Source organism: Zingiber officinale, chromosome 9A, assembly GCF_018446385.1.
Source record: "Zingiber officinale cultivar Zhangliang chromosome 9A, Zo_v1.1, whole genome shotgun sequence".
Classification (NCBI taxonomy): domain Eukaryota; kingdom Viridiplantae; phylum Streptophyta; class Magnoliopsida; order Zingiberales; family Zingiberaceae; genus Zingiber; species Zingiber officinale.
Window position 1 is genome coordinate 171,371 of NC_056002.1, and position 27,514 is coordinate 198,884.

At 37.4% G+C, this 27,514-nt stretch overlaps 3 protein-coding genes and 1 long non-coding RNA gene across 10 annotated transcripts; 2 read left to right on the forward strand and 2 right to left on the reverse strand.

The window, feature by feature from the left end:
* Positions 1 to 49: 49 nt before the first annotated feature.
* LOC122018662 lies at positions 50 to 3,527 on the forward strand. Of its 4 annotated transcripts, XR_006121856.1 has the most exons (4): positions 50 to 420; positions 513 to 1,485; positions 2,653 to 2,716; positions 2,802 to 3,527. It is a non-coding gene; the product is annotated as an uncharacterized LOC122018662 (long non-coding RNA). The 4 variants fall into 4 exon arrangements; XR_006121855.1 differs by having other exon boundaries at positions 50 to 2,546; XR_006121854.1 differs by having other exon boundaries at positions 50 to 1,485.
* Positions 3,528 to 6,586: 3,059 nt separating this feature from the next.
* LOC122020404 (E3 ubiquitin-protein ligase ATL4-like) lies at positions 6,587 to 8,077 on the forward strand. Its single transcript, XM_042578326.1, has one exon. The coding sequence runs from the start codon at positions 6,635 to 6,637 to the stop codon at positions 7,682 to 7,684; it is 1,050 nt and encodes a 349-aa protein (XP_042434260.1). The 5' UTR covers positions 6,587 to 6,634; the 3' UTR covers positions 7,685 to 8,077.
* Positions 8,078 to 9,036: 959 nt separating this feature from the next.
* LOC122020637 (putative casein kinase II subunit beta-4) lies at positions 9,037 to 12,892 on the reverse strand. Of its 2 annotated transcripts, none has more exons than XM_042578644.1 (5): positions 12,421 to 12,892; positions 11,708 to 11,926; positions 10,551 to 10,660; positions 10,304 to 10,469; positions 9,037 to 9,381 (listed from the first exon to the last, which is right to left on the reverse strand). In XM_042578644.1, the coding sequence occupies exons 1-5, from the start codon at positions 12,620 to 12,622 to the stop codon at positions 9,251 to 9,253; spliced, it is 828 nt and encodes a 275-aa protein (XP_042434578.1). In that variant the 5' UTR covers positions 12,623 to 12,892; the 3' UTR covers positions 9,037 to 9,250. The 2 variants fall into 2 exon arrangements, with proteins under 2 accessions (XP_042434578.1, XP_042434576.1); XM_042578642.1 differs by having other exon boundaries at positions 12,412 to 12,892.
* A 1,244-nt stretch (positions 12,893 to 14,136) lies between these two features.
* Positions 14,137 to 18,409, reverse strand: LOC122021634 (cysteine-rich receptor-like protein kinase 2). 3 transcript variants are annotated; one of them, XM_042579774.1, is made up of 7 exons: positions 17,659 to 18,409; positions 17,167 to 17,325; positions 15,751 to 15,878; positions 15,357 to 15,570; positions 15,022 to 15,253; positions 14,738 to 14,888; positions 14,137 to 14,617 (listed from the first exon to the last, which is right to left on the reverse strand). In XM_042579774.1, the coding sequence occupies exons 1-7, from the start codon at positions 18,407 to 18,409 to the stop codon at positions 14,288 to 14,290; spliced, it is 1,965 nt and encodes a 654-aa protein (XP_042435708.1). In that variant the 3' UTR covers positions 14,137 to 14,287. The 3 variants fall into 3 exon arrangements, with proteins under 3 accessions (XP_042435708.1, XP_042435709.1, XP_042435711.1); XM_042579775.1 differs by having other exon boundaries at positions 14,476 to 14,634; XM_042579777.1 differs by having other exon boundaries at positions 14,476 to 14,658.
* Between the last annotated feature and the right edge of the window lie 9,105 nt (positions 18,410 to 27,514).

Sequence of the window (27,514 nt, forward strand, 5' to 3'; positions counted from 1 at the left end):
TCCGAAAATGAAAAAGATGATAAATTGAGATGTGGCTTGAAAGTGAACGAAGCGAAATTTTACAATACAAAAGATGTTAGCGTTGGACTGGGAAAGGATTCTAAAGGTCCATTAATCAGCCCACTAGAAGGCTATGCTGACATCTGCGCCTGCTTGAGATCATCTTCCCGCAGATTGGAGAGACAACGGCCGAGAGCGGCGATGTGGCGGTTGTGGCGTTCTTGAAGCTGGGCCATGAGTGCCACGCTGATCTCACGCTCCAAATCATGGCTGTTGTCTCGTCCTAGTCCTCCTCCTCCTTTGGTTGCCTGCCCTGCCCTTATCATTGTTCATCGCATCCACTTCCAGTTCAACGACTAACTCCTTGGAATTCTCCTCCTCGTCCTCTACTCCTCTCACTCTCTCTCTTCTGAAAGAACGGTATGATCTTTTCTGTCGCATTGCGCCGCATTGCTGATTTACTTAGCACCTGTTCTCTGTCGCGGAGCCAATTTTACTTTATATTCCTCCAGAGGCATTGATGTAGAGTAGGCCAGTGGAAGGCAACGATGAGGTTTCTTGATACAGGAGCTGTGGTGGGAGCTTCCTTTGCTTCTTTACTTTGTACTTGTGATTTTGTTAATTTAATTCATGTAATTAGTTCTGATCTGCACTTCACTGAAAACCTGTGGTTGAAAAAAAAAAATCGCCTTCGGTATGCGAATCCATAATCTAAATGCATAAATCTTCCTCTTGTATTCTGTTACAATGTCTGTTGAGAAGTTTGGAGAAACTTTCTGTCCAATTGGCGTTTTCTTTCCTTGCTCAGTTCAAATTAATCAGAGAAGAGATCACGTCTGTGATCGATTGTATGCTTTCTAAATGTTAAATCTTTTTTTATATAGTTTGATTGATGTTCTCCTTAATTTCCTTCTACCTCTTAGACGTTCCTCTTTTTAATTCAATTATCATTTCGGAGTCACGCAAGTACCCTCAAATATTAATAATTTTTATTTTAATTTCTAATATCCATATATCCATTGTAGTATTCTCACCTCTGCCATATAAAAACTCGATTAATCAAATTGCCACCAGAAACTTATTTTGATAGTATTTTCTGCTGCAGTTGTTTTAGTAAGCCTATGCATCCTCTATTTTTATAACTTGAACCTTAGAGCTTTTTCTGATAGTATCTTTGATATGAGTGGTTCATTCTTTGATTCTGCAACTAAAATTCTTTTCTTGTATAACATGGGAGTTTCATGTTATTCTCTGCCACTTGAGCTCCAGGAATATCCTGGTGATATATTATACCATTATCATGCAATTGGGCGTTTCCTCTAATTCAGGTCAGGAGTTGCTCCTGCAGCAACTAAAACCTACAGTTGATGTGCTTCGGATAGGAGAGTATTTAGGAAAGCATTTACTGGAAAATTTGGATCAGTATCTTGGAATTTCTGGACCTAGATTTATGGGGTCAGCAACTGCACATAGATATCTTTGGAAGTAGGCCCCAGCTGCTGCCTCTCATGCTGATTTCTGTATATTGTGCTGCTAGGTTGATAAGTGCTGTGGACTTTTAATTATAGTCTATATAGCATGCTTCCCTTCTTGTAGAGAGAATTGTAATATGGCCTTTATATTTTCCTTCCTTTTGTTGAACATTCAATTATAAACTGACTCTAGGCTTAGATTTTGTTAGATAATTATAAAAATCCTAACTGAACCTTCAAAGAAGTGGAGACACACACCAATAGCAGGCCTTCCAATTAATTTATTCTGAAGGGAAATTTGGTAATCAATATCAATAACTTTGATGATTAGATAAAGGTAAAACAGTCATCTGCAACCTAAGAAACAAGGATAGTTTCTCTAAGCAAAGAAAGTTAAATAGGAGGAAAAAAAAACAAAGTATTCTTTGATGTTTGACATATTTTTATCCACTATAGTTGATTCAACCTTAGTTCACTTCATAGACTTGTAATTTCAATATAATTACATATCAACTTCAACTGTGTGGCACTAGTAAGCTCACTCAACATAGTAAAGTCTTTCTTCTCTCTTTTTATCCCTAATTGCTTACTGATTAATGATCACTTTGTGGGAAGGAGGAGACCACTGATTTGACATATAATTTGTGGTTATTTTGATGCTTAAATTTCTGCATAATCCAAATGGTTTAGGTGAGTGTGGGGTCATCCAATTATCTCTAATTATCTAATGCACCAAAATGTTAAAAGTTCCAATAACTGGATATGAGTATCATAGGTTAGGCACCCAAATAATGCCATTATTCATGAAAATCTTTGGCACCAAAAGAAAATTTGCCTAACACTGGAATTTCTATCCTGTCATATGAAATGATTGTTTTTTTTTAAATGTATTATTTTAAAAATAGATTTATGAAGGTTTTTCTTAATAGTGTGATATGATGACTTTATTTCAAGAGTCAACTGCAGCAATAACTTCCACTCTGCTGCTGATCAAATGCTTAAACTATAAAGTACCTGTTATTCCTCAGTATTGCACTTAGACCCTGTCCTTTCACTAAGCTTGAGACAACCTCAGTATGTAGTGGCTTGAGACGAACAATAAATTAATGAATTAACAAATAGTTTGATTCAGTGCATGCTGTTGCATCAGAAGATAACAATTGTTTGCTTTTGTTTGCAGACAGAGAGCATGCCTTGCTTCCTCCCTTTGTTCTCGTATTCTTTTCCTCTGCAGAAAAAGTTTTGTGAGTACAGCAAAAGCAATCATTTGATTAAGCCATGATAAGCTTTGTTTATTGATTTTTGGTTCTTGTCCCATTGTATATGAAGCCTAGAAGGAACCACAATAAGAATGACAACAAATAATATCCACTAGAGAACAGATCATCATTACAGTATATGGAGGAGAGCAATTACCTAAATCGACCCTGCTAATGAAGTAAATATCAGACCCCTCATAGCTCATTCATTTGATCATACTGTTGCATGATCAAGTTTTCCTGTGAAAGAAGCCTTGTTGGAGCAATCTAGTAGCAAATTAGAGGGGAGACATGAATGACAATGTGGAATCATGCTTTTGGTGAAAAAAGAGCATTCTTGTATCATTTTTGTGCCCCACTAACTAACATTTGCCATGACAGAAAAGAAAGGCTGGTTCCTTCTGCAGTGGACTCATGATGGCATCCAGTGGTTTAACTTGAACCAAGTAGATATGTCCTCAAGCCAAGGATTTGATGAGGATGCAGCAGCTCAAACATCTCATCGGGAGAATATTTTAGTTGCAGTCTCTGATCACAAAACCAATGTGAAGATGGAACATCCCCAAAAGAACATTATTCATTTTCCAAGGAAGACTCTAAGCTTTTGCCATATCTTTCCTTAACAGAAGTGATGACAGAGATGACTGTTTGGTTCAAATACCCATTAAGTGAGCATGGAACTTAGATTTGATGAATGTTATGAGTTTTGGGGGGCATGTATATCTTATTCTTGGAGGTTCATATTGTATTGTTTTTATATATTCTTGAAGGCAGTAAATTCACATTTGATCAGATATTTACAGATACTGTGGATGGATATGTACAAATTACTCTCCATGAGTATGAGTTAGGTTTGAATTTGGACTTGCCAAATGAGAATGTATGTTAGTAGCTAACCTAATCAAAATATTATCAAGTGGTAATCCTTCTACTTGATTGTGGGTCATCATTATTAACCTAATCAAAATATTATTTTAATATTTCTTCTTTCTTCTCCCTCTCTCTCTCTCTCTCCTCTCTAACCTCTTCTTTGTTTTCTTTTGATTTAATTTCTTTCCCTCCAAAAAAAATATATATATATATCCTTAAAATCTCACAAATGTGGAACTACTACATCAGCGGTCCCCCTAGAACCAGTCTCATGGATATAGAGTGAGGTAAATGCAGGTACCCAATTGAAAGTGCATAGTCAGGATGTTAACTCCAGACAATGACATCCCGAGAATTGAATCTTGGACCTCTTGGTCATAAGACCATGCGTCCCTAGCTGTGCTACGCCCTGGGACATATCCTTAAAATCTCACGAGCGTACGTTAAGTTGTTCACCCGTGTGTTAACCGAACGAGGGTTGCTTGCACTCATGGGTTTCCACGTGAAGTATTCAAACAATATAATTACTACTATTCATCATAGTAAAGACGATTTAGAAGGAAGATCAAGACCAATTCACTCTCATCTAGGGTTACAAAATTGATAAATGATTGAGAAAGTAGCTCAATAATATGCATATATACTTAAAATATTAGTAGAATTGAATGTTTGTGATTGAGATGTTTGAAATATTTTGTTAATGAGACACTTGGCGCATATGAGGTGAAGGCACACACTTCATTTGAAGCCAATGCTGACACACATAATTAATTGACGAGATGCTCATCTACTCTCTGGCCCTAATTTATGAACTACACCCAACAACTTGTTATAGATCTAAAAAGTTATAAAGTCTCCCATAACTCACATGCATGGTGCATGCCTCTATATTTTTTGAGACACCAACATCACAATTTATAATATCTTAATGATCTGAACATTCCAAATTCATTTCTAAAGACAATTCCTCAACTTCAAAATTCATATAAGCTAGCAACTTAATGGCCAAAACATTCCCAAACTAATTTTAAAACTCACTCATCACATTCATTCTCATAGTCAACTTCAATCATCCAACTCATTAAACAATAATTAAACACTCTTGTTAGCATTTCTTATCATTTAATTAATTAATATGCAAAACAATATATTTTTTAAAAATATAGATATAATTATGCCTATGTTAGTTAATTAGAATATAAATTAATTAATTAAGTTCGTGTTAGCAATAAATGCACTCTACCTAACATTAATTCTCTTCCATAATTTTGAGGAATGACTTGGAAGGCAAGGGGGGGGCACAGCTTATAAATTCCTTGTTCAACTCTCTTTAATGAATTTACACCTAATTTTTTTTAGTTAATTATCTGTACTCATTTACTAGATCTTTGTTTAATTTGCATTGAAGTTGGCATCTAATTAATTAGTTGTCATGATATCAATCACATTTAAATTTTGATTTGATATCGTAGAAAATTTCTACATATATGTAATAATAATAATAATAATATTCTTGACTATGAAGCTCTTGATTAATTTCATTATCCATGGGTAAACTGCCTTTTCTTTAGGGGTGGGATAGGGTCGGGACCCGTCCCGTAACTCCCTTACCCAATACCCGTCCCGATAAGAATTGGGAATTTTTTTTTCTCCCGATCCCGTACCCGAAAAGTGTCGGGACCCGAATGTTCGGGATCCCGAATATTCGGGATCGGGTAGGGACCCGTAAGAATATCCTGAAAAATATTTTATCAGTTTTCATATGCTAAAATAAACTAATTGATTATCTTCTTCACACATTGCCAATAAATTATTTAGAAACAAAATTATGATGAAGTATGAGAAAAATGAAGAGAAAAAAAATAAACATAATAGTTAGATGCTTAAAATATAAAATATATATATATAAAAAATAATATTTTTAATATAAAAATAATATTTTTAATATAAAAAAATAATATTTTTAATATAAAAAATAATATTATAATATAATCGGGTCGGGACGGGATTTCCGTCGGGAGAAAAATAATTCCCGATCCCTTTCCCGATAGTGATCGGGACGGGAAAAATCCCGAACCTTCGGGTCGGGAAAATGTCGGGTCGGGATATTTTCGGGTCGGAAATGGGATGGGATTCGGGAAGGGTCGGGATTTTCGGGAATTTTTCCAACCCTACTTTTCTTTTGTAGTGCCAAAATAAAAATTATTATTCTTTAAATGTGCCTAGGTTACATCATTATTAAGCATTGAGGGTTAAGTAATAAAAATAACGGTAAATCTATCTGGTCATAATCTGACGATCAGAATTGAATTGTAATATATGCATGTAATGATATTACTAAAATATCATTAATAATGACTTACAAAGTATATTATAGTCGGTCAAATTCTAGCCATTTAACATTGTCCTAAAAATAAATTGAAACTTATTTCATTATGTTTTATTAATTCATGACATGACCCAATAAATATAATTAGCATATATTATCGATAAATTAACAAGTGAGATTAGAAGAAATGTCCTTTTATTTAAGTGTAAATTATCATTTAGTTCTATGCTGCAAGACTGTATTATCAATAATCTTAAGTCAAACATGCAATTGCCAATGACAAAGAGAGAAGTTATAACATTAATAATTGCACTTGGCTTAATTATAAAAATAATCTCGACAATTTAGGCATGATAATAAATATTCTCTAAAATTCAGCAAGAAATATCGTAATAAGGAGCCCAAAAAAATGAATTTAATTTTAATAGCTATTTTAACAATAGATCAAAATTAGCACCTATATGTAAATAAAAATAATAATAAGAAAATATATTTGTTAAGATTTTAAAATTAGAATGATATCTCAAAAATCCAAAAAATGATTTCTATAATAGTATCCAATAAAAATAATGATGCATTTCTCCAAAATTAATAAATAATAATAACAATAATAATTAATATATTTCTATAATATGTGAGGAAGGGGGTTAGAATATATAAAGAAGCGTTCTTCACCTCCGCCACCGCCGCCGCCTCCGCCATCCATGGCCTCCGACCCTCGTCCTCCTCTATCTTTTGCCAGCGGGCCTCCTCCCGCCATCTCCTCCTCCTCCTCCTCCTCTCACTCCCTCAGTGTGAGCCTGTTCATCATTGCTGCCATCATCGCCGCCGTCGCCGTCACCTCCCTCTGCATCCACCTCCTCCTCCGCTTCATTGCCTCGCGCCGCCGATCTTCCTCCTCGGTCTCCGCACTTCCCCATGCCTTGCCCTTCGTCGATTTGGCCTCCTCCTCCTCAGCCTCCAGCGCGGCCGAATACAGGGCGAACGCGGCGGCGCTCATCGATACGCTTCCTGTCTTCACTTTCTCCTCGGCCCTCGCCTCCCTGCCCAAATCTTCGCTCGATTGCGCCGTCTGCCTCTGCCCCTTCCGCCCGGACGACGAACTCCGCCTCCTCCCGGCCTGCCGCCACGCCTTTCACTCCTCCTGCGTCGATCCATGGCTTCACACCACCCCTTCCTGCCCGCTTTGCCGCGCCTCCATTTCCCTCCCGGCGCCCCCCTTGATCCTGCCAACGTCTCCGCCTCTCACAGGTGACCAGAGCGCTTCGAGATCTGGAAGCTTCCGAATCGAGATCGGAAACGTGAGTCGCCGGAGAACCCTCTCGGCTGACGATCCTCCAATCCCTCCGCCACCAGAACCGCCGCCGCCGCACCAGAGGACATACTCAATAGGGTCGTCGTTCGAGTACATGGTGGATGAGGAGGTGGAGGCGGTGGTATCGCAGATCACCCGGCGCATCGAGAAGCTGGAAAAGCGGCGGGAAGACTCCGGATCCGAGTCCGCAGCCGCGGAGCCTGGGGACACTGTTGCGGCGGCCGCGGGACGCTCGGGGACCGGCGGGTGGCTAAAAGACTACGTGGATCGGCTGGCTTCCTCCGCGTCCTCGTCCTTCTCCTCCCTCCGCTTCTCCGGCCGGTGGAGCCACCGCTTCGACGGCGACGGCCGGAACTCGTGGGACCTAGAGGGCAGCGCTCGGCGCGAAGCGGAGGCAGGCGGTTATTACGGCTTCTACCGGTGGCTAGTAGGGGCGTAATCGTCATTCCACATGCTGCTACCCTTCATAGCTCTCCGCTGCCGCCGCGAAAGTTTCTTTTGAAAAACGCCCGTACACTTGTTGCTATTCACAAAACTGTCCTCGAACACAATTGCCCTGTCCTCCTCGGAAATGTTTTGTTGGAGTCTGGAGCCGTGGACAATTACTGCCACCGCAACCGCAAGGAGTCTCTTTCTATTACTGTTTTTTACTGGTTCTCGAGTGCCGGGGAATTTATTCACCTGTAAGCATTTTTCGGTCGTGTTCAGAAAACGGAGAAGCGAGGGAGGGTGACAGGGAGTTGGATTTTGTTTTCTTTAGGTTTTTTCAATAGGTAAATAAAAGTAATAACTGCAGTGCACTGCAAGTCTGCAACTGCATGCTTAACTTAAATGCTCCCATTAATACCTGCGCACTGCCGCTCATTTAAGGTGCCATGGGTTTGATGGACACGAAGAAGCTGGAGTTGCTGCCTTTCTTTCAAATTATCTCCTTCACATTCCTGTTACAAAACAAATGAACAGGAGGTTTTTTACATCCAATATGCTGTTGCTATATATTCTTGTGCTTATATATCTCATGTTCATTTTTATTAATTCTTTCATTACTCAATGTGACAAAAGGTAACACAAAAATCACGTAGCTGACTACTAATTAAGCACCATCCGGCAACTTGCCCTTTTGTCGTTATCTCATAGTCGCGCGCGGACTTGAGCTTGTGGAAAAATGGAAATTGTCTACTTGCTTCGTAATTCAGTGAGGGTTTCCTAGACATCAGCGTCGTTTTCCCAACTCAATCGAGTCTACTACTTGTTTAATTTGTGAAAGAAAGCACGCATCGATCAATGTTTGGTTTTATGATTTTGTCAATCTTGCGATAACCCTGACTACCCATGCTAACGTGTCTAGATTGCGTACTCCTTGTTACGTATCATACGAAATAACAGTTGGAATTTAAACACTTGACGACATACTGTCCACGATATACTAACAGATTGCTCCAGGAATATGTGCCAATTATGACTGTCCAATGAGAGAAATGGTCAGAGCACACCATCACACATGACTTTAATTAAGTTGGCCGGTCAAATCGTTCAACTTGAAAGGGACGAGGACTTTAGAGAAATTTACACAAAATATCATGATCGCTGAATACTTAGCTTGTTGAGTCACCAGCTAATAAGTCTCCTGTTTTGGCATCTCCAGCGATTCTACATGGTACCAAAAGCTCAACAGACGTAACTGGCAATTAAGATCACTATACTTCAGATGACCAAACAGAAACATCACTTCCATTCCAAAAAATAAGTACAGTACTTCCAAGATTTCGATATAGATTTATAATGGCTAACTTGGCGAAGAAAGCATAGAAATAAATAATCAACATAAGATAGTTACAATTGTTCAGTAGCTTTAACATGATTTAGATACAAGCAGAATGATGCCGGTATAGGGCAACCCAGTAAAACTAGCACCCTAAATCATTGACTAGTCGATGCTTAATGCAGTCTGGAGTCCGTCCTCGAATAACTCCTATATGATTCATCTTGAAGCATAACTTGATTGTCACGGCTTGTGAAGTTTGAAACCAAAAACCCTGGGAATGTACTGTTGTGATGGCTTTTGCGGCTTGAGGTGTCCATATGTCATCAAAAACAGGTGAGGGAACGTTGTTCCAAAGTAAGCTCCGTCGATATCTATACAAGGTCAAGGGAACTAAACAGGCAGCTTTGCAGTTAGATAACTTTGTAGTAGTTCAGAAACATAGCACATATAGGTAGCTTTCTTGTTGTGCATAGCAGTGACGACCTAGGCCAAAGATATAAGAAAAATTTTCATTTCACTCACCCAAAGTTTATCTGCTTTTTCAAGATGTCATCCGGAGTTTCAAAACCATCAAAATAGCACAGAGGCTTTCCACTGTTGTCATTTCAACCCTTACTCATTAACGCCATTAAATTACTGCCAAAGTAAATGAAGGGAGGTGCATGACACAAGCATGTCACAACACTTATTCATCAAGTAAAATATCAGAATTAATGATTAGAAGAAAAAGTTTGAAAACAGTGGGGAATATTTTGTGGATTCTCAAATTTCAAGGGGCATTTTTAAGAAGAGTATAAATTCCACATGGTGAAATGAAACTTACCCAAAAGTAAAAGTACAATAAAGATCTTGAATGTGCCACATCACTTTGACATCAATATAACAATAACATTAACAATTAGACGTAGCAAGAGTTTGAAAGTACTTGAGGATATTTGATGAGGGGAATGTTAAAATAGAGGATAAACTGCAGATAGTAAAATGAAAATTTCCCAAAAATAAAAGTATTAACACACGGAGGTTACATATTACAATATAATTTTGTGCAAAATCCTTCCTTAGATATACTCACATATGCATATTCCTGTTAAATTTATAATCTGTAGAACAAGAACCGCAAATGGACTATATTGTTCTTTAACATCAATAATACGTAGGAAAAGAGGCAAAACTGAACTGTTATATGTTGAAATTGTAGAAGCCTAAATATTGCACTAGTGAAGAAGTTAGCAATGACATTTTATCATAATCAAAGAAACTGAGTATTAAGTAATTAATGGAAGAAAAGGATACTGCCTTGGTACTTCGATCTTGGATAGTATATATCTTCACATTTGGGACAATAAATTTTCACAGTACTTGATCGAGGAATATCTGATTGCCCAACAGGAAGACAAGGCTGGCCACAGCAGTAAACTCGAGGACATCTTCCAAAATCATAGTTCTTGTATTTCTCTAGCTACGTTACGACCAATTTTTTGATGTCATCAAGATTGAGCAATTAAGTAATCAGAGAACATTTAGAAAGTCAAGATCTTACCATGGCAGCCATCCCTTTGCTAGTTAATACATATCGAACATGTATTAAGCCATAGAGCATCTCTGCTGCTGATTCAACTAGCTCATTTTGTTCTTCAGTAAACATGTCTCCTGCTCAGATTGAAATCCAGGAGGAGATTTATCATCCAAGATATGTACATAGAAGCTTATATGAAATTAACATATGAGAAATGATATTCATCTAGAATTTTCATCTAGAAAATTCATCTAGATAGACACATAAATGATGGGCCCACAAAAAGTGAAATGGTGGGTCCCATCATTTATGTGTCTATCTAGATGAATTTTCTAGATGAAAATTCTAGATGAGTATCACAGCTCTTAACATATATGGCATTCTCAATTCTCAAACATCTAGCAATAAAAAAGTATTTTGGGAGTTCAAATGCATCTGAGCAATGTGCTTGTTTTATTACACTTTTGCAACAAGGTCAAATTTATTGAACAGAGGTCTTAAGTGTTTGGAAGGTTCATACTAGGAAACTGTTTCAGTAAAAGGTCACTCTTACACTGGTGCTTTTCTGGCAATTATGAGTAATTCAGGTAACTATGCAGATAATTTCTATTTATCAAGTTACTTCATGATACAGCCAAAAGTGATGCATATTTATTTAGTTGCCGTGCTGAGTCATACTCTGCATGAAATCGTTTAAACCTTGTAAATATTCTTCATCACTATGCAATTAGATATCATGCATACAAATTTATATATATGCAAAATCTATAGGTTGTTTGACATGGTACTAAGAAATTAAAATGAATTTAAAGAGCATATATTCCATTAAGATTGTGATTAGTGTCAGAGCTAGTAAAGATACATGGGATACATGTGCAGCAATTTATGATTCTCTCTTCAGACAGGTTAATGAAACTTCGAGGAACTGAAAAAAAATGAAAACATTTTTTAAAAATTTATAGATAAAAGACAAATCTCTTCAAAACATGCATATGTGAAAAAAAATGATTATCTAATCATTGTACTTTGCCCAAAGATGGATCGATCAGCTAATAAAGAACAAAAAAAAATATGATTAAGGTTGAAAAGCTAGATATTATCTACAATATTACCGTTAGCAGATTCATATGGTAAAAATAGTGCACAGTCATGAATTCTATAGACACATTAATGAAGCTTACCATGAGAAGACTCGATGTCCAAGATCAGATCAAGAGCATAATCATAATAAGGCACTTGACTGCTTAATCCACATAGGTTGAAATCATCTTGAATGTATTCATCATCAACTTCACAGAAGAATTCATTCCCTCTTAGATTACAGAACCATGAAATCCAAGAGGTGTCTTCCCCATCAGAACCACTGACATCAGACTCTTCACTATCAGTTTCTGACTCTTCTGTGACAACACATACAAAACAAAGTGATGCATAGGGACAATACAAAACACTACCAATATCTAGATTGAGTACCCACTGATTCTAGCTTAATGTCCCAAAATAAGGTTACATATCAACTTATTCAAAAGTATATCATAATTGGACCCCTCAAGGAGGTAAATTTGATGCATAACCAACATTGTCCCCTAATAAGCTTAGGGAACTGATCATGCATAAATCATTGTTTCCACCAAAAACGTTGCTGAGCTGAGTTTAACTTACCCATTTATTGTTCTTTTGAAAAATAGGACGTCATTTTGTTTCCAAATGATTATGTGCAAATACATTTATTTAAATTGCACATTTCCTATAAACAATGTGAGAAGCTAACTAAAGCAATGGTGATAAACAAAGAGCATTCTATAAAGCAGAAATTTGTACAATACGAGGTCCAATAATTTTTATTTTTTATATAATTTTTTTTTTAAAAAAAAAGAAACTTTACCATCGGAACCTTTATTTTTCGACAAGGAACGGTGCTCCGGCTGCTTCCCTGAGGCGGAAGACGGCAGCGTGAGCTTGTCCTTATCCTTGACGATCAAACCCCTGGAGGTCGACGGCGAGGATTTCTCTAGGTGCTTATCAAGCGCATCGTTGATCCGCTTCCGATCTAAGGATCCAACCTCCATCTTCAATCCGTTCCCACCCCTATACATATCTCCCACTCTCCGGTCAGACAACCCTAATCTGAAACCACGGCTCAAAATTGATTTATCGCACCATTCCACAACGGAAGCGATCAAAACCCCTATGGCGTGAAGAAACCACCACAACTGGTTCCATGGACCCGTTGATTTGGAGAAACAGGAGAAGGGATTCGAGGCAGAAGAGACGAATTTGGAGAAGAATCTCCGCTTCGTTCTCCGCAAGAGCAAAGAGGGCGATGGAACGAAGTATGGAACAGGATGGTACAGATGTAATTACAATAATACGAGCAACTTCACGATTTATGGGCCGGCCCATTGTAAACGAACTAGTCGAATGAAATTTCATTTTTGCCCTTAAAGTTTAATAAGTTTAGTTGAATTTTAAAATGCTTAAAAAAAAAAAAAAAAAAAAAAAGACACCCTGACCAATGTGTGTGCCATTTTTAATGTAGAAGTTTAACCTTTTAGTTTTGATCAGCGACAATAAAATTCTATTATTAATTAATGAAGTGATGCAGTAGAGTATTAAATAATAAAAAAAATTAAGAGAATTTTGTGGATAGTTTATAGTATTTTCATATTTGATAGCCTCTTTAATTTTTCAACATTTTAATAAAATTTTAAACAGTGTGACTATTTGATAGCCTGTTTACAAGATACATCTGGTAGATTCTCTAATTAATAGGACTTCATATTTTCTAATTTAACAAGATATTTTATAAATTTTTTTAAACTAGTTAATTTATGTTTTAAAACCTCCATACAAATTTTGTCATTTTGTCCTTAATTTGTAATTTAGACAAAAAGAGACTATTCAAACATAGAAAATAAGTCTTACCATTCTACAGCCTAGACGGTATAAGTTGGCTTGAATACTCCTACTTTTTCTTTAGTTAATTGATAGTTTAGATAATTAACACTTGATCAAGAAAAAAAATAAAGGACCATTCAAACTTAAAAAAGAAGTTGATTGTTTAGATTGACTTTGAATACACCAACTTTTTATTTGAAATTGTGAATAAATTTTATTCAAATTCTCAAGTTATGTTTCTTATTCTCCTATCGAAGTATCTTGATCAAACTTGAAAGAAAAAAAAAATCATAATTCTACATTGTCTAAATTGACTCGTGGTCTAAACTGAGTGGAATACTCCTAATTTTCCTTCATTTAATTAATAATTTAGATAATTCACACGTAATGAAAAATAAGGGACCATTCAAACCCTAAACCCTAAAATTCTAAATCCTAAACCATTCAAATTAACTTGGAAAAGAAGTCGGTCATAATTTTATAAAAATTCTATATCCTACCATCCCACATTGTCTGGATTGACTTGCAAGCATTAGTCTTCCTTCATTTGAAATTATTTTATTCAAATTGTCAAATTATTTTTCTTATTCTCCTAATAAAGTATAACTACCTTCTGATGGTGTTCTATTAAATAATTAAATTATCGTCATTTTTCCTTTGTTTCTAAAAATTATTTGGAGCAAAGAAATTGTAGTCTAAAACATCATCGGAGTGGTCAGTTTAAACAACTGCTCTTATAACTAGAAGACAATTACACAAGAATCGTGCCAATTCAATTCTTAGGCTCAAACACTTTATACAGATGTGACTCGCACCATGGATCTTTATCAATGTAGTTCTGAATGATATATTCGTTGTGAACATCAACGAGCAGAAAATTGAAACGTCGAGAAAGTTGCATGTGAAGCTGCAACTGGAGTCGAAGTTGAGCCAGCAGGGGATGAAGATGCTTCTCCATAAACCCTATTGCTGGCCTCTATGAAGGTAGGTCTTGTTGGATGAAGAGCATCATCAGTTTGGTTCACCAGCAGAACTACAATCTCTGACATGGTTGGCCTTGCAGCAACCGTAGACTGGGTGCAGAGAAGAGCAATCTTAATGATCCTTTTAACTTCTTCTGGTGTATAATCACTAGCATCCAAGGTTTCATCCACCATCTCCAATAACAAGTCTCGTTCGTATAATTTCCAGGCCTGTTTCAGGACAGGCACTGATTGATCCTAGAACATTACTCCTATCGAATATTTGTGATAATAAAAGCAGATACAGAAACGAAACAAGTTTGATGTATCATAATAGTTAACTGTCATTACCCATTCAAGAAGATATTGAGTAACAGGTTGGAGTTTTATGTCGTTGCACTTCCGGCCGCTGATTATTTCAAGGACAACAATGCCATAGCTATATGTATCAACCTTTTCAGATAACTGCCCATGAATTGCATACTCAGGTGCTGTATATCCACTGCATGATACATGGAGAATTTTGAATCAGTAGATGTACACTTTCCTTGATGCATCATAAAAGAAACAATTACCAAGGAAAATGACTGTAGATGAATGGCACTAACAAAGAATACCGAATAATGTTAACTCACAAAGTGCCAGCAAATATAGTGTTAACGTGACTCTTGTCCTCAGGGAGAAGTCGTGCCAGCCCAAAATCTGCAACCCTTGGCTGGAAATTGTTATCGAGAAGAATGTTGCTGCATTTTATATCCCGGTGTATGATACGAACAAGGAATTCTTGATGCAAGTAAGCAAGACCACGAGCTACCCCAACAATTATATCAAATCTTTGCCTCCAGTTGAGGAACCCACGTCTATTGCCTTTCAAATGATTTTGAAACAATACTGAGGTTCATATTAAACAACAAAGCATACAATTCGAAGTAAAATGTAAGCTGCTTGTAAGTGAAAAATAAGGAGTTACCGAATATGAACTTGTCAAGGCTGCCATTTGTCATATACTCATAGACAAGAAGAAAATTGTCGCATTTGCTAGAATATCCAAGCAGATTAACTAAATTTCTATGATGAATATTTCTAATGAGTTTCACTTCGCTTTGAAAATCAGCTCTTGCTCTACTGGTTTGAGTAATTATCAGTCGCTTTACAGCAACCGTTCTCCCATTTTTAAGTTGACCCTGTGAAAATTATAATCGTCAATACATCTGCATTCATTCTGTTAGAATAAGTATAGTATGGATACGATTATATATACTAACTTTTTTTAATATTTTCTGTCGATAAAAAAATGATCACATACTTCTCCCAAAAAATTCACTTGGAAATTATGATTCATCTTTAACAGTTCAGGACTTCACCTTGTACACATCCCCGAATCCTCCTTTTCCTACTTTATTTTTTTCACTGAAATTATTTGTAGCAGTTTTTAGATCCTTGTAATGGAAATTTACTGACCCTTGTAATGTGGATTCCCCCAATGTATCTCCTGCACAAAGATAAAACAAGAAACAATAAAGGCACTAGACCTAGTAAATGAATGTGAATCAACCTGAGAAACCCCTAAATCTGCTCCGGCAACAAAATGCTAATTAAAATAAACACAACAAATGGTCTTGAACAAACACAATGCTCAGCTTGAAAATAAGCATGTTTAATTGGAATGACAGAATCAATCTTAAACACCTCTTTATACTTCAATACTAAACAAGCAGAATATGAACCCAAGTAACCTCTGCATGTTGATGTTCATCGACAAAGCTAAGGAGTAGCTGATTCAAAATAGTGACACAAGATTGTACAAACATTAAAAAAACAATAGTTCGGTGCACGAAACTCCTGTCAATAAGGGACTTGAAAAAAGATTGGACCACATTGAGTCTATTGTACACAATCTTACTCTAAGCATTACAAAAGATTGTTTTCGCGACTCAAATCCATGATTACTAGTTCACATTGCAGCAATTTTACCATTGCACCAAAGCTCCCCTTTATCCTACAATTATAACAAAAGTTGATTACGCTTATCCCAGATGTCCCTCACAGTCTGTACCGGGTTATGTGAAGGGAGATAAATCACAGGATCAGCTTATAGCCGACCGCCAAATGGCTAGGAGGTGGAAGGAATTTTTTCTCCAAGGGCATGTTCCTGCCGAGAATTGTCTGCCCTATTATAATAAATCTATCACCTTTTAACCAACTAGGCACCCGTGGAGACCTCCCGACCCTTCATAGTACAAGCTAATAGAATGATGAAACATAAATATTATCTCAAACAAAGTTCTGTCAGCATCAATCATGTACCTATGGCTATCTAGATATTAGCATCGAAATCATAAAGAATTTAAATTGTTTGTGTCTTTGGAAAAGATAAGGAGATTGAGCTTCTGTGTTTCAAGGTAAAGAGCCATGAAGCAGGTTTACCCTATTAATGTTTGATAGTGGCTATAATGCACACTTCAAAAGCAAGCATTTGTCAATGACATAACTATGCCATAGAAAAATAGTTGGCATGAAGTCATACTCGCTTTTAAGTTTGAATCAACACAGATGCGACTGCTTCACAACCTGACATGGCCGCCTTAACTGACTCTTCTAATGATAGCAGAAACTTGGTTGACTAACAAATTTGTGATGAAAACCGATATGTATCTCAATTCCCGGCCGGCCTAATCAAACAAAATGATGATTTTTGAGCTTTTTACTGCCTACTAGGCACAAGTCCATACTTGATGGGAAATTTGCAGACCGATAAAAATAAGATGAGATTCATAAACCTTCAGAAGGATTTCGTTGATCTCTAGATCTTCTGATCCACAGAAGAGATATAGCCCCCAGAAGAAGCAACAGGCCGCCGACTCCTCCAGCAACTGCCCCAATTAGGGCTCCCTTCTTGCTCGATTTCGCTCTTCCATGTTCCATCGTCACATTCCGAGCTTAAATCAGAAAAAAAACATTGGCTCTTGAAAAGATTAACACAAACTAGTTGCCGAAGAAAGATCCGGCGAAATAATGACAACTGTGAGTTTAGCGACATTTTTTTATATATAAAAACATTGGCTATTTTATTTTATTTTATTTTGTAAGCGCATTTTGGAATTAAAAACCATTAAATTCGTATAAAAAATCGAGGAACTGAAGCTCTCGATTCCAAGACAAATATTTTCGTAATTATTTTTATGTTTTTATAACATTAATTTCTATGTATATTTGAAATAAAATTGTGGTTCAGTTAATTGGTGAACGGGCCAATGGAGGAGACACAGCACCTGAATTCGTCAAGTAAGGCGACAGATCCACCGTTCGATTGGCCGGGAAGAAGGACTCGTCGGAGTACCTCATGAAACATCCGGCGTCCACCGCCCGCCCGTCGGCGCTCGGCAGGCACAGCATCACGTGGTCGACCGCCGTCGCCAGGCACTGCTCGCACCCTTCCTCGCTCACTGTCTCCACGCACTGCGCCACCGCGAACACCCCCTCCCTCTCCACCGCAGCGAAGAACTCCCGCGTCCTCGGCGTGTTGGCCTTCAAATCCTCCAACAGCGGCCGAACCGATGCGGAGAACCCGCTCGTCGAGTTGCGTTCACCGCAGTTGTTGCCGTTACCCGGGCCCTTGCTTTGGAAGAAGGGGGTGCTCTCGTAGCGGAGGAAGCACCCGTCGTAGATAACGCGGGCGCCATTGGCGGGGCCGCAGATGCGGATACAGACCTCGGCTGCAGAGAAGCAAGTGAGGCAGTCGGCGGTGGAGAGGTAGCCGCGGCACTGGAAGAGAGCGTAGAATGGCTGGGCGTAGCCCCACGCCGTCGCGAAGTGAGTGGCGGAGCTGCCGGGAGCGGCAGAGGAGATGGTGAAGCGGAGGTCGGAGAAGGTGAGGTTGATAGTGGCGGCGAAGGCGGTGGTGTTGGTCACGTTGATTAAGCTGCAGGCTCTCAGGAGGAGGTTAGTCTGAGGGTCAGCGGCGGTGATCCGACTCCATAGTAGAAGCGCCAGGAACGCGAGCGCCGAAGCGAAGTAGGCCATGGTTGGTGTGGGAGCTGGGTCGCTGCAAGGATAGATTTAATTAGACTTCAAGTCCACTTTCCGTTCCACGGGATGAAAACGTGGAATTTTCTATATTTCTGACGGAAATCCAATATAACGGCGTTTAGTAATAAATATAACATATTTAGTCTAACAATATAACCAGGAAAATTAGGATAACCCATTTAAAATTCATTTTAAAAGTCATAACGCCTATTTAATACACAGTAAATAAATCAAATAGTTTATAAACAAATTTAATATTTAATTTATAAAAAAATTATTTATGTTGATGGTTATATATATATATATATATGATCCGGTGGTAAGAATAGGGGATTCCCTTTCTAGGTAGTCGTCAACGTCACATGGAAGTCGAAGGGTAAATAAATAAACAAGTTCAATTGAAAGGTAAGCTCAATATTATGTTCAAATTAAACTTGAATCAAACTTAATTTCATAGAAAAAAAAACTAAATTAAATTAAGATTGAACAACTATTTCAACCGCTTAATTAATTCATTTAAAGTTCGATTTAATTTGGCTCAATGATCTAATCAAATAAATTTAAATAACACAAAGTTTAACTCCTTTACATCCTAAATAAGATAGTTGATAGAAAAAGATAATGGCGTGAAATAATTTCACGTATTAGAGTTTTGGGTAGGTAAAATATGATAGATTATAAATTGGATCGTAATGAGCATGGATTGTTCAATGAATTCCAATAAGGAGTTAGTGGGCTTTGACAAAATTTTGATAATAAAGAAGGGCTTAGTTGAAGGATCCATTTTCTTACCTCTCAAGTCATTCGTATAATCATAAAGTCATGAGTACATATTGTTGTGTTTTAATTCTAATTATTTTATTGTTTATTGTAATGCATAGAAGTATACATTTAGTTCCATATTACTAAACAAAGAAAGGTTGGAAGACCTTATATATGGAGTCCTTCCATCCTTGCTTAGCAAAGTTAAGGGGGCCTACATGCATGCGCGGGTTGAGCCCAAATCAGGTAATTTCAGAGGGTTCGAGTTGGAAATTCATAAACCGGGCGCGACACACGCAATCATCACGCGCAGAGGGGTGCGAATCCCCAGCTTGTGGGTCTCGCGCTTACAGGCGGAGCCGAGAGCTTCTGCATCGTGACGGTAATAAATTCTCTAAAGACAATCGGCACACCTCAACTATAAATTACTGTGTTAGTATAATCATAGTACAACACATATATCAACAAATAAAGAACAAATTTAATTTACCTTTTAATTTTGATCAGCTCCAATAAAATTATATCATTATTTAATGAAATGGAGCCGGTGAGTGTAAAATAACACAAATATGAAATTTTTAAAGAGAATTTTATGGATAATTTATAATAAAAAAATTCTGATATTTGATAGTCTCTTTAAAATTTTAACATTTCAATCAAATTTCAAAGAGCATCGCTATTTGATAACTTGTTCTCTAATTAAAAGCAACTTCTTGTTTTCTAATTTAATAAGATATTTTATAGTTTTCTAAACAAGCTTAATTTATGTTTTAAAACTTCCATGTAAAATTTGTCATTTCTCCTTGTTGATAATTTAAACAATTTATGTTATTAATTGATAAACATAAAAGACTATTCAGATTTGAAGAAGAAGTCGACCCTCCTAACTACAAAATTTTTACATTTATCCTTCTATATTATTTAAATTGACTTGTCATTGTCAAAATTGACTTGTCTATTCTTAGAGGGTGTTTAGCTGAGCTTATAAGTTCTCTAAAACAACTTATAAATGGTTTTGGAGCTTATAAACTCTTCAAATTTATTTGGTAAATTTTTTTTCAAACAACTTATAAGCTGTCAAAATAAGCTGTTTTGAACCTTATAAGTTGTTTTTAAAAAAGTATGGAAGACCCTACTTTTTTTAAAAAAAATCTTATTTTAATAATTTATTTCTCTAAAATATCCTTATATAATTTCATAAATCCCCATCTTATCCTCCATAAATTTTTATAAGCCTAATATCTTTTTATCTCCGCCGACTTTTTTCTTCCAACGTTGTGTCATCTTCTCCGCCAACACCTCTTTCTAATTTTCTCTTCCTCGGTGCAGAAATCCGCCCAAACCCCTCTATTAATAAAAAGAGAAATGATATTCATCTAGAAAACTCATCTAGAAAATTCATCTAGATAGACAAATAAATGATGGGCCCACAAAAAGTGAAATGGTGGGTCCCATCATTTATGTGTCTATCTAGATGAATTTTCTAGATGAGTTTTCTAGATGAATATCATAGCTCTAATAAAAAATCTTAAAACTCTCTATTAATAGTATTATACCCTTTTTGATAATTTTATTAATAAAAAGATCTTATAATATCAAACACATCAATATCTTTAAGTTGGTTGTAATAGTTTACCCAAACACTTTACCAACTTATTTTTAAAATAAGACCTAACAACTTATAAGCTCCTAAAACTATTTATAAGTTGTACGAGCTTATAAGCTGTTTTTAATAAGTTTAGCAAACATTCTCTTAATCTACTTTATTTTAAATTGATTTGTCACCGTCTAGATTGATTTACCAATTCTTAATCTATTTTATTTTAAATTGGCTGGTCATTATCTAGATTGACTTCCCTATTCTTAATCTACTTTATTTCATCCATATTATTTAAATTGACTTGTCATTATTTAGATTGACTTGCTTACTCTTAATCTACTTTAAATAATTCACATTTGATCTAGAAAATAATAAGAGAGTAGTAAAGCAATCGATCATAATTTCACAACAATTATATATTTTACCATTTTACATAGTCTAAATTGACTTTCTATGTAGTCTATTATGCAAGAGAAGTATAGGCCGTGTCCTTGAGTCCATCAATATAGAGTCCTGAGTTACAGAAGATTGTAGAATCTAAATTGTAGACTCTTGATTTGAGAGTTTGAGTTACAGAAGACTGCAGAATTTGAGTTATAGACTCAATTTTTCGAGTGCTGACTTTTGACTCTCGAGTGTACACTCGACTCCTAACTCGTGAGAGCAGACTCCCAATTGGAGAGTCGGAGTTGCAGAAAAGAATATATTATTGGGTCCTTTCGTGGTCGGTTAGAGGGAGGTGAATAGTCCTGTAAAGATAAGCAAAAAACCTTCCTCGAGCCTTTATAACTTTAACAAAATTAACACTTGCATAAAATATATATTACTGATTAAAAAGGAAGAGTCACAACGAATTACTTGGTTACAACCGGGGAGATTGTTAATCCAAGGAAATGAAAAACGTACTAATTTCTCCTTCAGACGGAGAAACCTCTTTACAGCAGTTGAAGTACTAAAAATACAAAGCTATGTTGGTGCAATATCCCTCAGGTCAAGGTTGACCTGGGTAACCAAGCTGAGTCTTGGTTTAGGTTTAGATGTTTGACAATAAGATATTGATTGAAGAAGAGTCAAGTAGGTCAAGGTTGACTGGATACTTGACTGGGAAGTCCTAACTGGGATGTTAGGCAAAATGAAAGTCCTGGTGAGTGAAGCCAGGCAGAAGGAAGTCCTAGTGAGTGAAGCTAGGCAGATGGAAATCCTGGTGAGTGAAGCCAGGTGAAAGTCCTAGTGAGTGAAGCTAGGCAGATGGAAATCCTGGTGAGTGAAGCCAGGTGAAAGTCCTAGTGAGTGAAGCTAGGCAGAGTGAAAACCCTAGTGAGTGAAGCTAGGTGAAAGTCCTAGTGAGTGAAGCTAGGCAGATGGAAAACCCTAGTGAGTGAAGCTAGGTGAAAGCCCTGGTGAGTGAAGCCAGGCAAGGGAAAATCCAGATGGATCAAGGATGATCGGACATCTGGTGCTGGGAAGTCCAAGTAGGTCAAAGGATTGACTGGATACTTGGCATGAAAGAAAAGTCCAAGTAGGTCAAAGGGATTGACCGGATACTTGGCACAGAGAAAAGTCCAAGTGGGTCAAAGGGATTGACCGGACACTTGGTAAGGGAGTCCTAGCAGGTCAAGGGAGTGACTAGATGCTAGGCATGACATACCAACAGGTCAAGGTTGACCGGATGTTGGTTTGGGAGGTTTAGGTCTTGGTTTTGGACAAAAACCAAGTGCTGGATCGATCAGTGGATCGATCCAGACCTGTCCCAGCGAACAGAGAGCTTCTGGATCGATCCGTGGATCGATCCCAATCGATCGCTGGATCGATTGGGACGCAGGTTCGCGCAGCGCTGGATCGATCCGTGGATCGATCCAGGCGCGTTTCCAGAGCACAGAGGCGCTCTGGATCGATCCGTGGATCGATCCAAAGCCTCCCCGATCGATTGGGAACATTCGAATCGATCGGGATCCGACCGTTGACATCGTTTATAGCTGCAGGCGTTCGATGGCTGCGGCAAGAATTTCTCCGATTCACTCCAGAGCTCTCGCCTACTCCTCCACAGCGCTCTCAAAGATCAGGTCGCCAGTTCTTGAAGGATCTTGGAAGCTTTCCAAGTCAAGAGGCGGATCAAAGGCAAGAAGAGAAGCTAGGGTTAGGGTTTTCTGTACTCATTGTAAGCTTTGCGCTTGTATTTTGTTTCCCTTTCCTTTCTTCTTGTACTGAGAGTCTTGTAGGGCTTCTCCGCCCTCGGTAGTTACCGAAAAGGAGTGTTTTCATAGTGGAGGGTGCGTGCGTGGTGTGTATCCTTGGACTAGTCACCTCTTGTGAGGTGGATACCAAGTAAACCAACCGTGTTAGCATTGTTGCATTTGTTTCTGTATTTTCCGCTGCATATTCTTGAAGAAACAAGCAACGCCGAGCACCGAGAGAACGCGACGAGCTATTCACCCCCCCCTCTAGCTACTTTTGGTCCTAACAAGTGGTATCAGAGCGAGGCCGCTCTTCACCGGAATCATCGCCGGAAGGGTCAAGCATATCAAGAAAAGCTAGAGGGTGAAGAAGTTGGAGCAAATTCTTCAAGTTCAAGACTTTATCAAGCTCAACTTCAAGATGCAATTCCAAGATGGACTTGGATTTGACACAAGGGTGGCTCCACCATACACATCGGCAAGCTTCGATTCTTGGAGATCAAGAATCGAAAACTTTCTTATGATGGAGATAGAGCAATGGTTTGCTCTAATGGAAGGCTTCAAAGCTCCAACGAACTCCAAGGGCAAGCTTCTAAAGAAAAGCAGATGGAGCTCAGAGCAAATTCAAAGGGGCGAGGCAAATGACAAAGTGACCAAGCTTCTGGTCAACTTATTGCCTAGCCACATCTTGGCTCGAGTTGGAGAATTCGAAGATGCCAAGGAGCTTTGGAGCAAATTGGCCAAGCTTCATGAAGAGATCCCCTCTACTGTACAAGATAATGAAGAATCCAGAGAGGGTGACTCTTTGGAGCAAGACCAAGAGGAGGACTCCGAGGTTGAGAGATACTCAACCTCCGAAGAAGAGGAAATCCAAGAAGCTTCATCCTCAAGGGAATGCACCGAAGGGAACAAGGAGGGAGCATACTCCTTGTTTCACATTCAAGATGATGAAGCCTCCACCTCTAGGATTGAGGGGGAGCAATCCTTGGTGACACCGGATCAAGAAGAAGAAGAAGCTTCTACATCCGGGTCAAGAGAAGAAGAGGAGGAAGAAACTTCTACCTCCACAAGTCAAGAAAAATCAAATGGAGGAGAATCAAGGTCCGATCAAGAGGAAGCTTCTACCTCCGGATCCAAAGAAAAAGATGGCACCCCTGCAAGCAAAGGTATAAATATTTCAATTAAAAATAAAAATCATATAATATGTTTTGAGTGTAGGGAAAGTGGGCACTACAAGAGCAAATGCCCTAAATTGGCCAAGAAGAAGGGCCAAGTGGCACAAAAGGGCAAGGAGAAGCTCAAGGAGACCACCCCCGGGACAAAGAAGAGCAAGGAGCACATTGTGTGCTTCTTGTGTCAACAAAAAGGGCATTACCGAAGTCAATGCCCCAAGGGGAAGAAGATGATCAAGGCTCAAGGAGGCACTAGTCAAGGGGGAGCCTCCAAAGTAAAAAGGAAGGTAACTTTCGTTGAGCCTATTCCCTTGCAAAATGGTAAAAAGCATGCTAGGTCAAATTTTTATCATTTTAATGTGATTTACCATAAGAATAGGAAGCATGAGGGCTTTAAGGAAAAGCATGTGGCCCTACATGCCAAAACTACTATCCCTAAGGCTAGGAATGTGGGTAAAAACCTAGACAAGAACACTAAGGATAATAGATACAAGCCCAAGAATAAAAATGCTCATGGATCAAATGAAAAACCAAAAACTAAGGACTTAGTGATAGAAAATCAAGTCTTGAGGTCAAGACTTGATAAAATTGAAAAGACCCTAAAAAGGATGGAAAATATCCTATTAGGGCAAAATGAGCATAACCTAGGTTTAGGGGTACAAACGCCATCCAATGGCCATAGAGGTTTGGGATACAAACCAAAGGCTAATAAGGATGTGCCCTCTTACCATAGAGTTCCATATAGTTATGGAACAAACCCTAGGTCTAGTGGTCAAGCCAAAAATACTAGGGAAGTCATCCCTAAGAGTATTTTTGCAATAAATGTGACTAAGACTTCTAAGAAGTCTAAGAAAGTCACAAACAAGGTCACAAGGGAGGTTATCCCTAGAGTTGACCTAGAAAATGTGACCAAGGCTTCTAAGAGGCCCAACAAGGTCACTAGGAAGGTATCTAGGGAAGTTATCCCTAGTGAGTACCTAGAGCATCCAAGGAGCACCAATAGGTGTTGGGTTCCTAGGAGCATCTTCTCTACCCCATAGATGGGTTAGAGAGTGTCAACTCCGATTAGAAGGGTAGTTAACCCAACTTTGAGGAAATTGACACTCAAGGAGTATTTTCAAGGTTTTTGTTAACCTTTGAAAATGAAATGGAATTATTGATTACTCCTTGAAAGAGTAAAATGTGCCTAATGGTGGAAGAATTGATTTTAATCTTAAATGGCACATATTGGAAAATTCATAAGAACTATCAAGTTGGGTTTTTGGTATATTCTTAGGCAATTTAAGGCAATCCGGGCCTTAAATTTAAAAGTGCTACTCTTGAGGAAAAATGGAATATGCCAACATTTGAGGACATGTTTATTTTAATTGGCATAAATTAATCAAGGGAATAAGAAATGCAAACTTAGGTTTTGGCACTCTCTTGAAGCACTTTGGGCAATCTAAGGTTTAAGTTTTAGGATTAGCTAAGATTAATGATACTTAGATAGGTAATCTAGGTATATTTTATTTATGCTAAATCATGCCATGATTGTTTGCTCATAATATGTCATGACATCATATTTTATCTTATTTGGATTTTGCATTCATGACTTATCATGAAAAATACAAAAATACCATGTCATGCCATACATACATCATGTAGTTATAGAAATCTTTCTTTTGAAAGCTATTTTATTTTGATGTATGCCATAACATTATCATGCATTAGTTTAATTCCTTGTAATTAAGGACAAATGGCATTTAACAACACTTATTAACAAGTGACATCCTAGGTGGATGTCTAATATCTCTAAAATGCCTCCCCTCTTGCCAACCCAACTGCACCAACAAGTAGTATCCGAGCCAGACTGCCTCAAAAGGACTAACCGCTGTCTGAAGCAACAAAGATCAAGACGAGGACCGGAACAAGTATTCATCCCCCAAAATTCGACAGAGACTTCGCTACGTGGAGACAACGAATGGAGGTATTTTTTAAAACGGATTTCGATATTCTTATAACTATGAAATATGGTTTTACAGCTCCAAAAGACAAAGAAGAATACCAATGGACGAAGAAGGAGCAAGCCGATTTTGTGGCCAACGGAAAGGCAAAGTTCCATCTGCTCAGCGTGTTGCCACCCTAGGAGGTAAGTCGGATCAAAACTATGAATCCGACAAAGACCTCTGGGAAAAATTCCTACAGCTCCACGAAAGCACCTCAAAAGCGAAATTAACAAGGTGTGACATCCTCCGGACTCAGCTAACAAATCTCCAGATGAACAACGGTGAAAAGGTAGCGCAACTCCAAGCGAGAATTAAGGAGCTGATAACTCAGCTGACCAATCTTGGAGAATCGGTAACAAATCGAGATTTTATCCAGTATGCGCTCAACGTCTTCCCAAAAATTTTAGAGTGGGCGTCCTTAGTAGATGCTTACTACATCTTTAGTCCAATGTTCACAAACTATATTCATTAATAAAATTTTTTTCAATATGATAAATAAATAATAAAATTAAATTAAATAAACAGATAAATTTAAATTATCAAGCTCATTAACTAATCAAACAATTAAACAAGCTTGAATTGAGAGCTCGATAACATCTAAACGAATCAAACTCGAACCAAGCTTAAGCCAAGATTAAACCAAATTCAAGCCAAGCTTGAATTAAGAGCTCGATTATATCTAAACAAGTCAAGCTCAAATCAAGCTTTAAACAAGCTCAAGCTCATAAAAAATAAACAAAATCAAGCTTGAACAATCATTTCAAAAGTTTCGTTTATTTTACGCTCGGCTTGACTTGGCTACGTTACCTTATCAAACAAGTTTAAACACCCCAAAACTTGACTCGGCTCGACTTGATTATAACAATACGGGTACTTATTATTTTGGAAGTGCCAACTAATTTAATGCCTCATCCTAAATTATTGATTTTTCTTTTAAATTTTTTATAATTAAGGTTAATTTTAGTTAAGATTTAATAATTAATTATAATTTAAGTTTAATTTTTTAATTTTTAATTAATTAAGTTGGTTAAATTATCCTTTTTTAAAGGAGTGTACTTAAGATTTAAGTTTTCTTTTAATTTTGAATTTATTAAACTATTTAAATTATCTTTGTTTAAAAGATTATATTTGATATTTAAGTTTTTATTAATTCTTAATTTCAGATGGGTTATTTTGTTTGAATTATATTTTTTTAAAGGTTTATTTAATTTTTAATGTGTTAGATTTGATTTTGATTTTATCAAAGTATTTGATTTTATCTTTATATTTTCTTTATCTTTAAAGTTTATATTATTAGTCGAATTAGTTAGATTAGTTTTATCTATAGATTTATCCTTAAGATTTAATTTTTTATTTATTAAATTATTTTTATTTTAGATAGAAATTTATAGATTAACATTATCTAG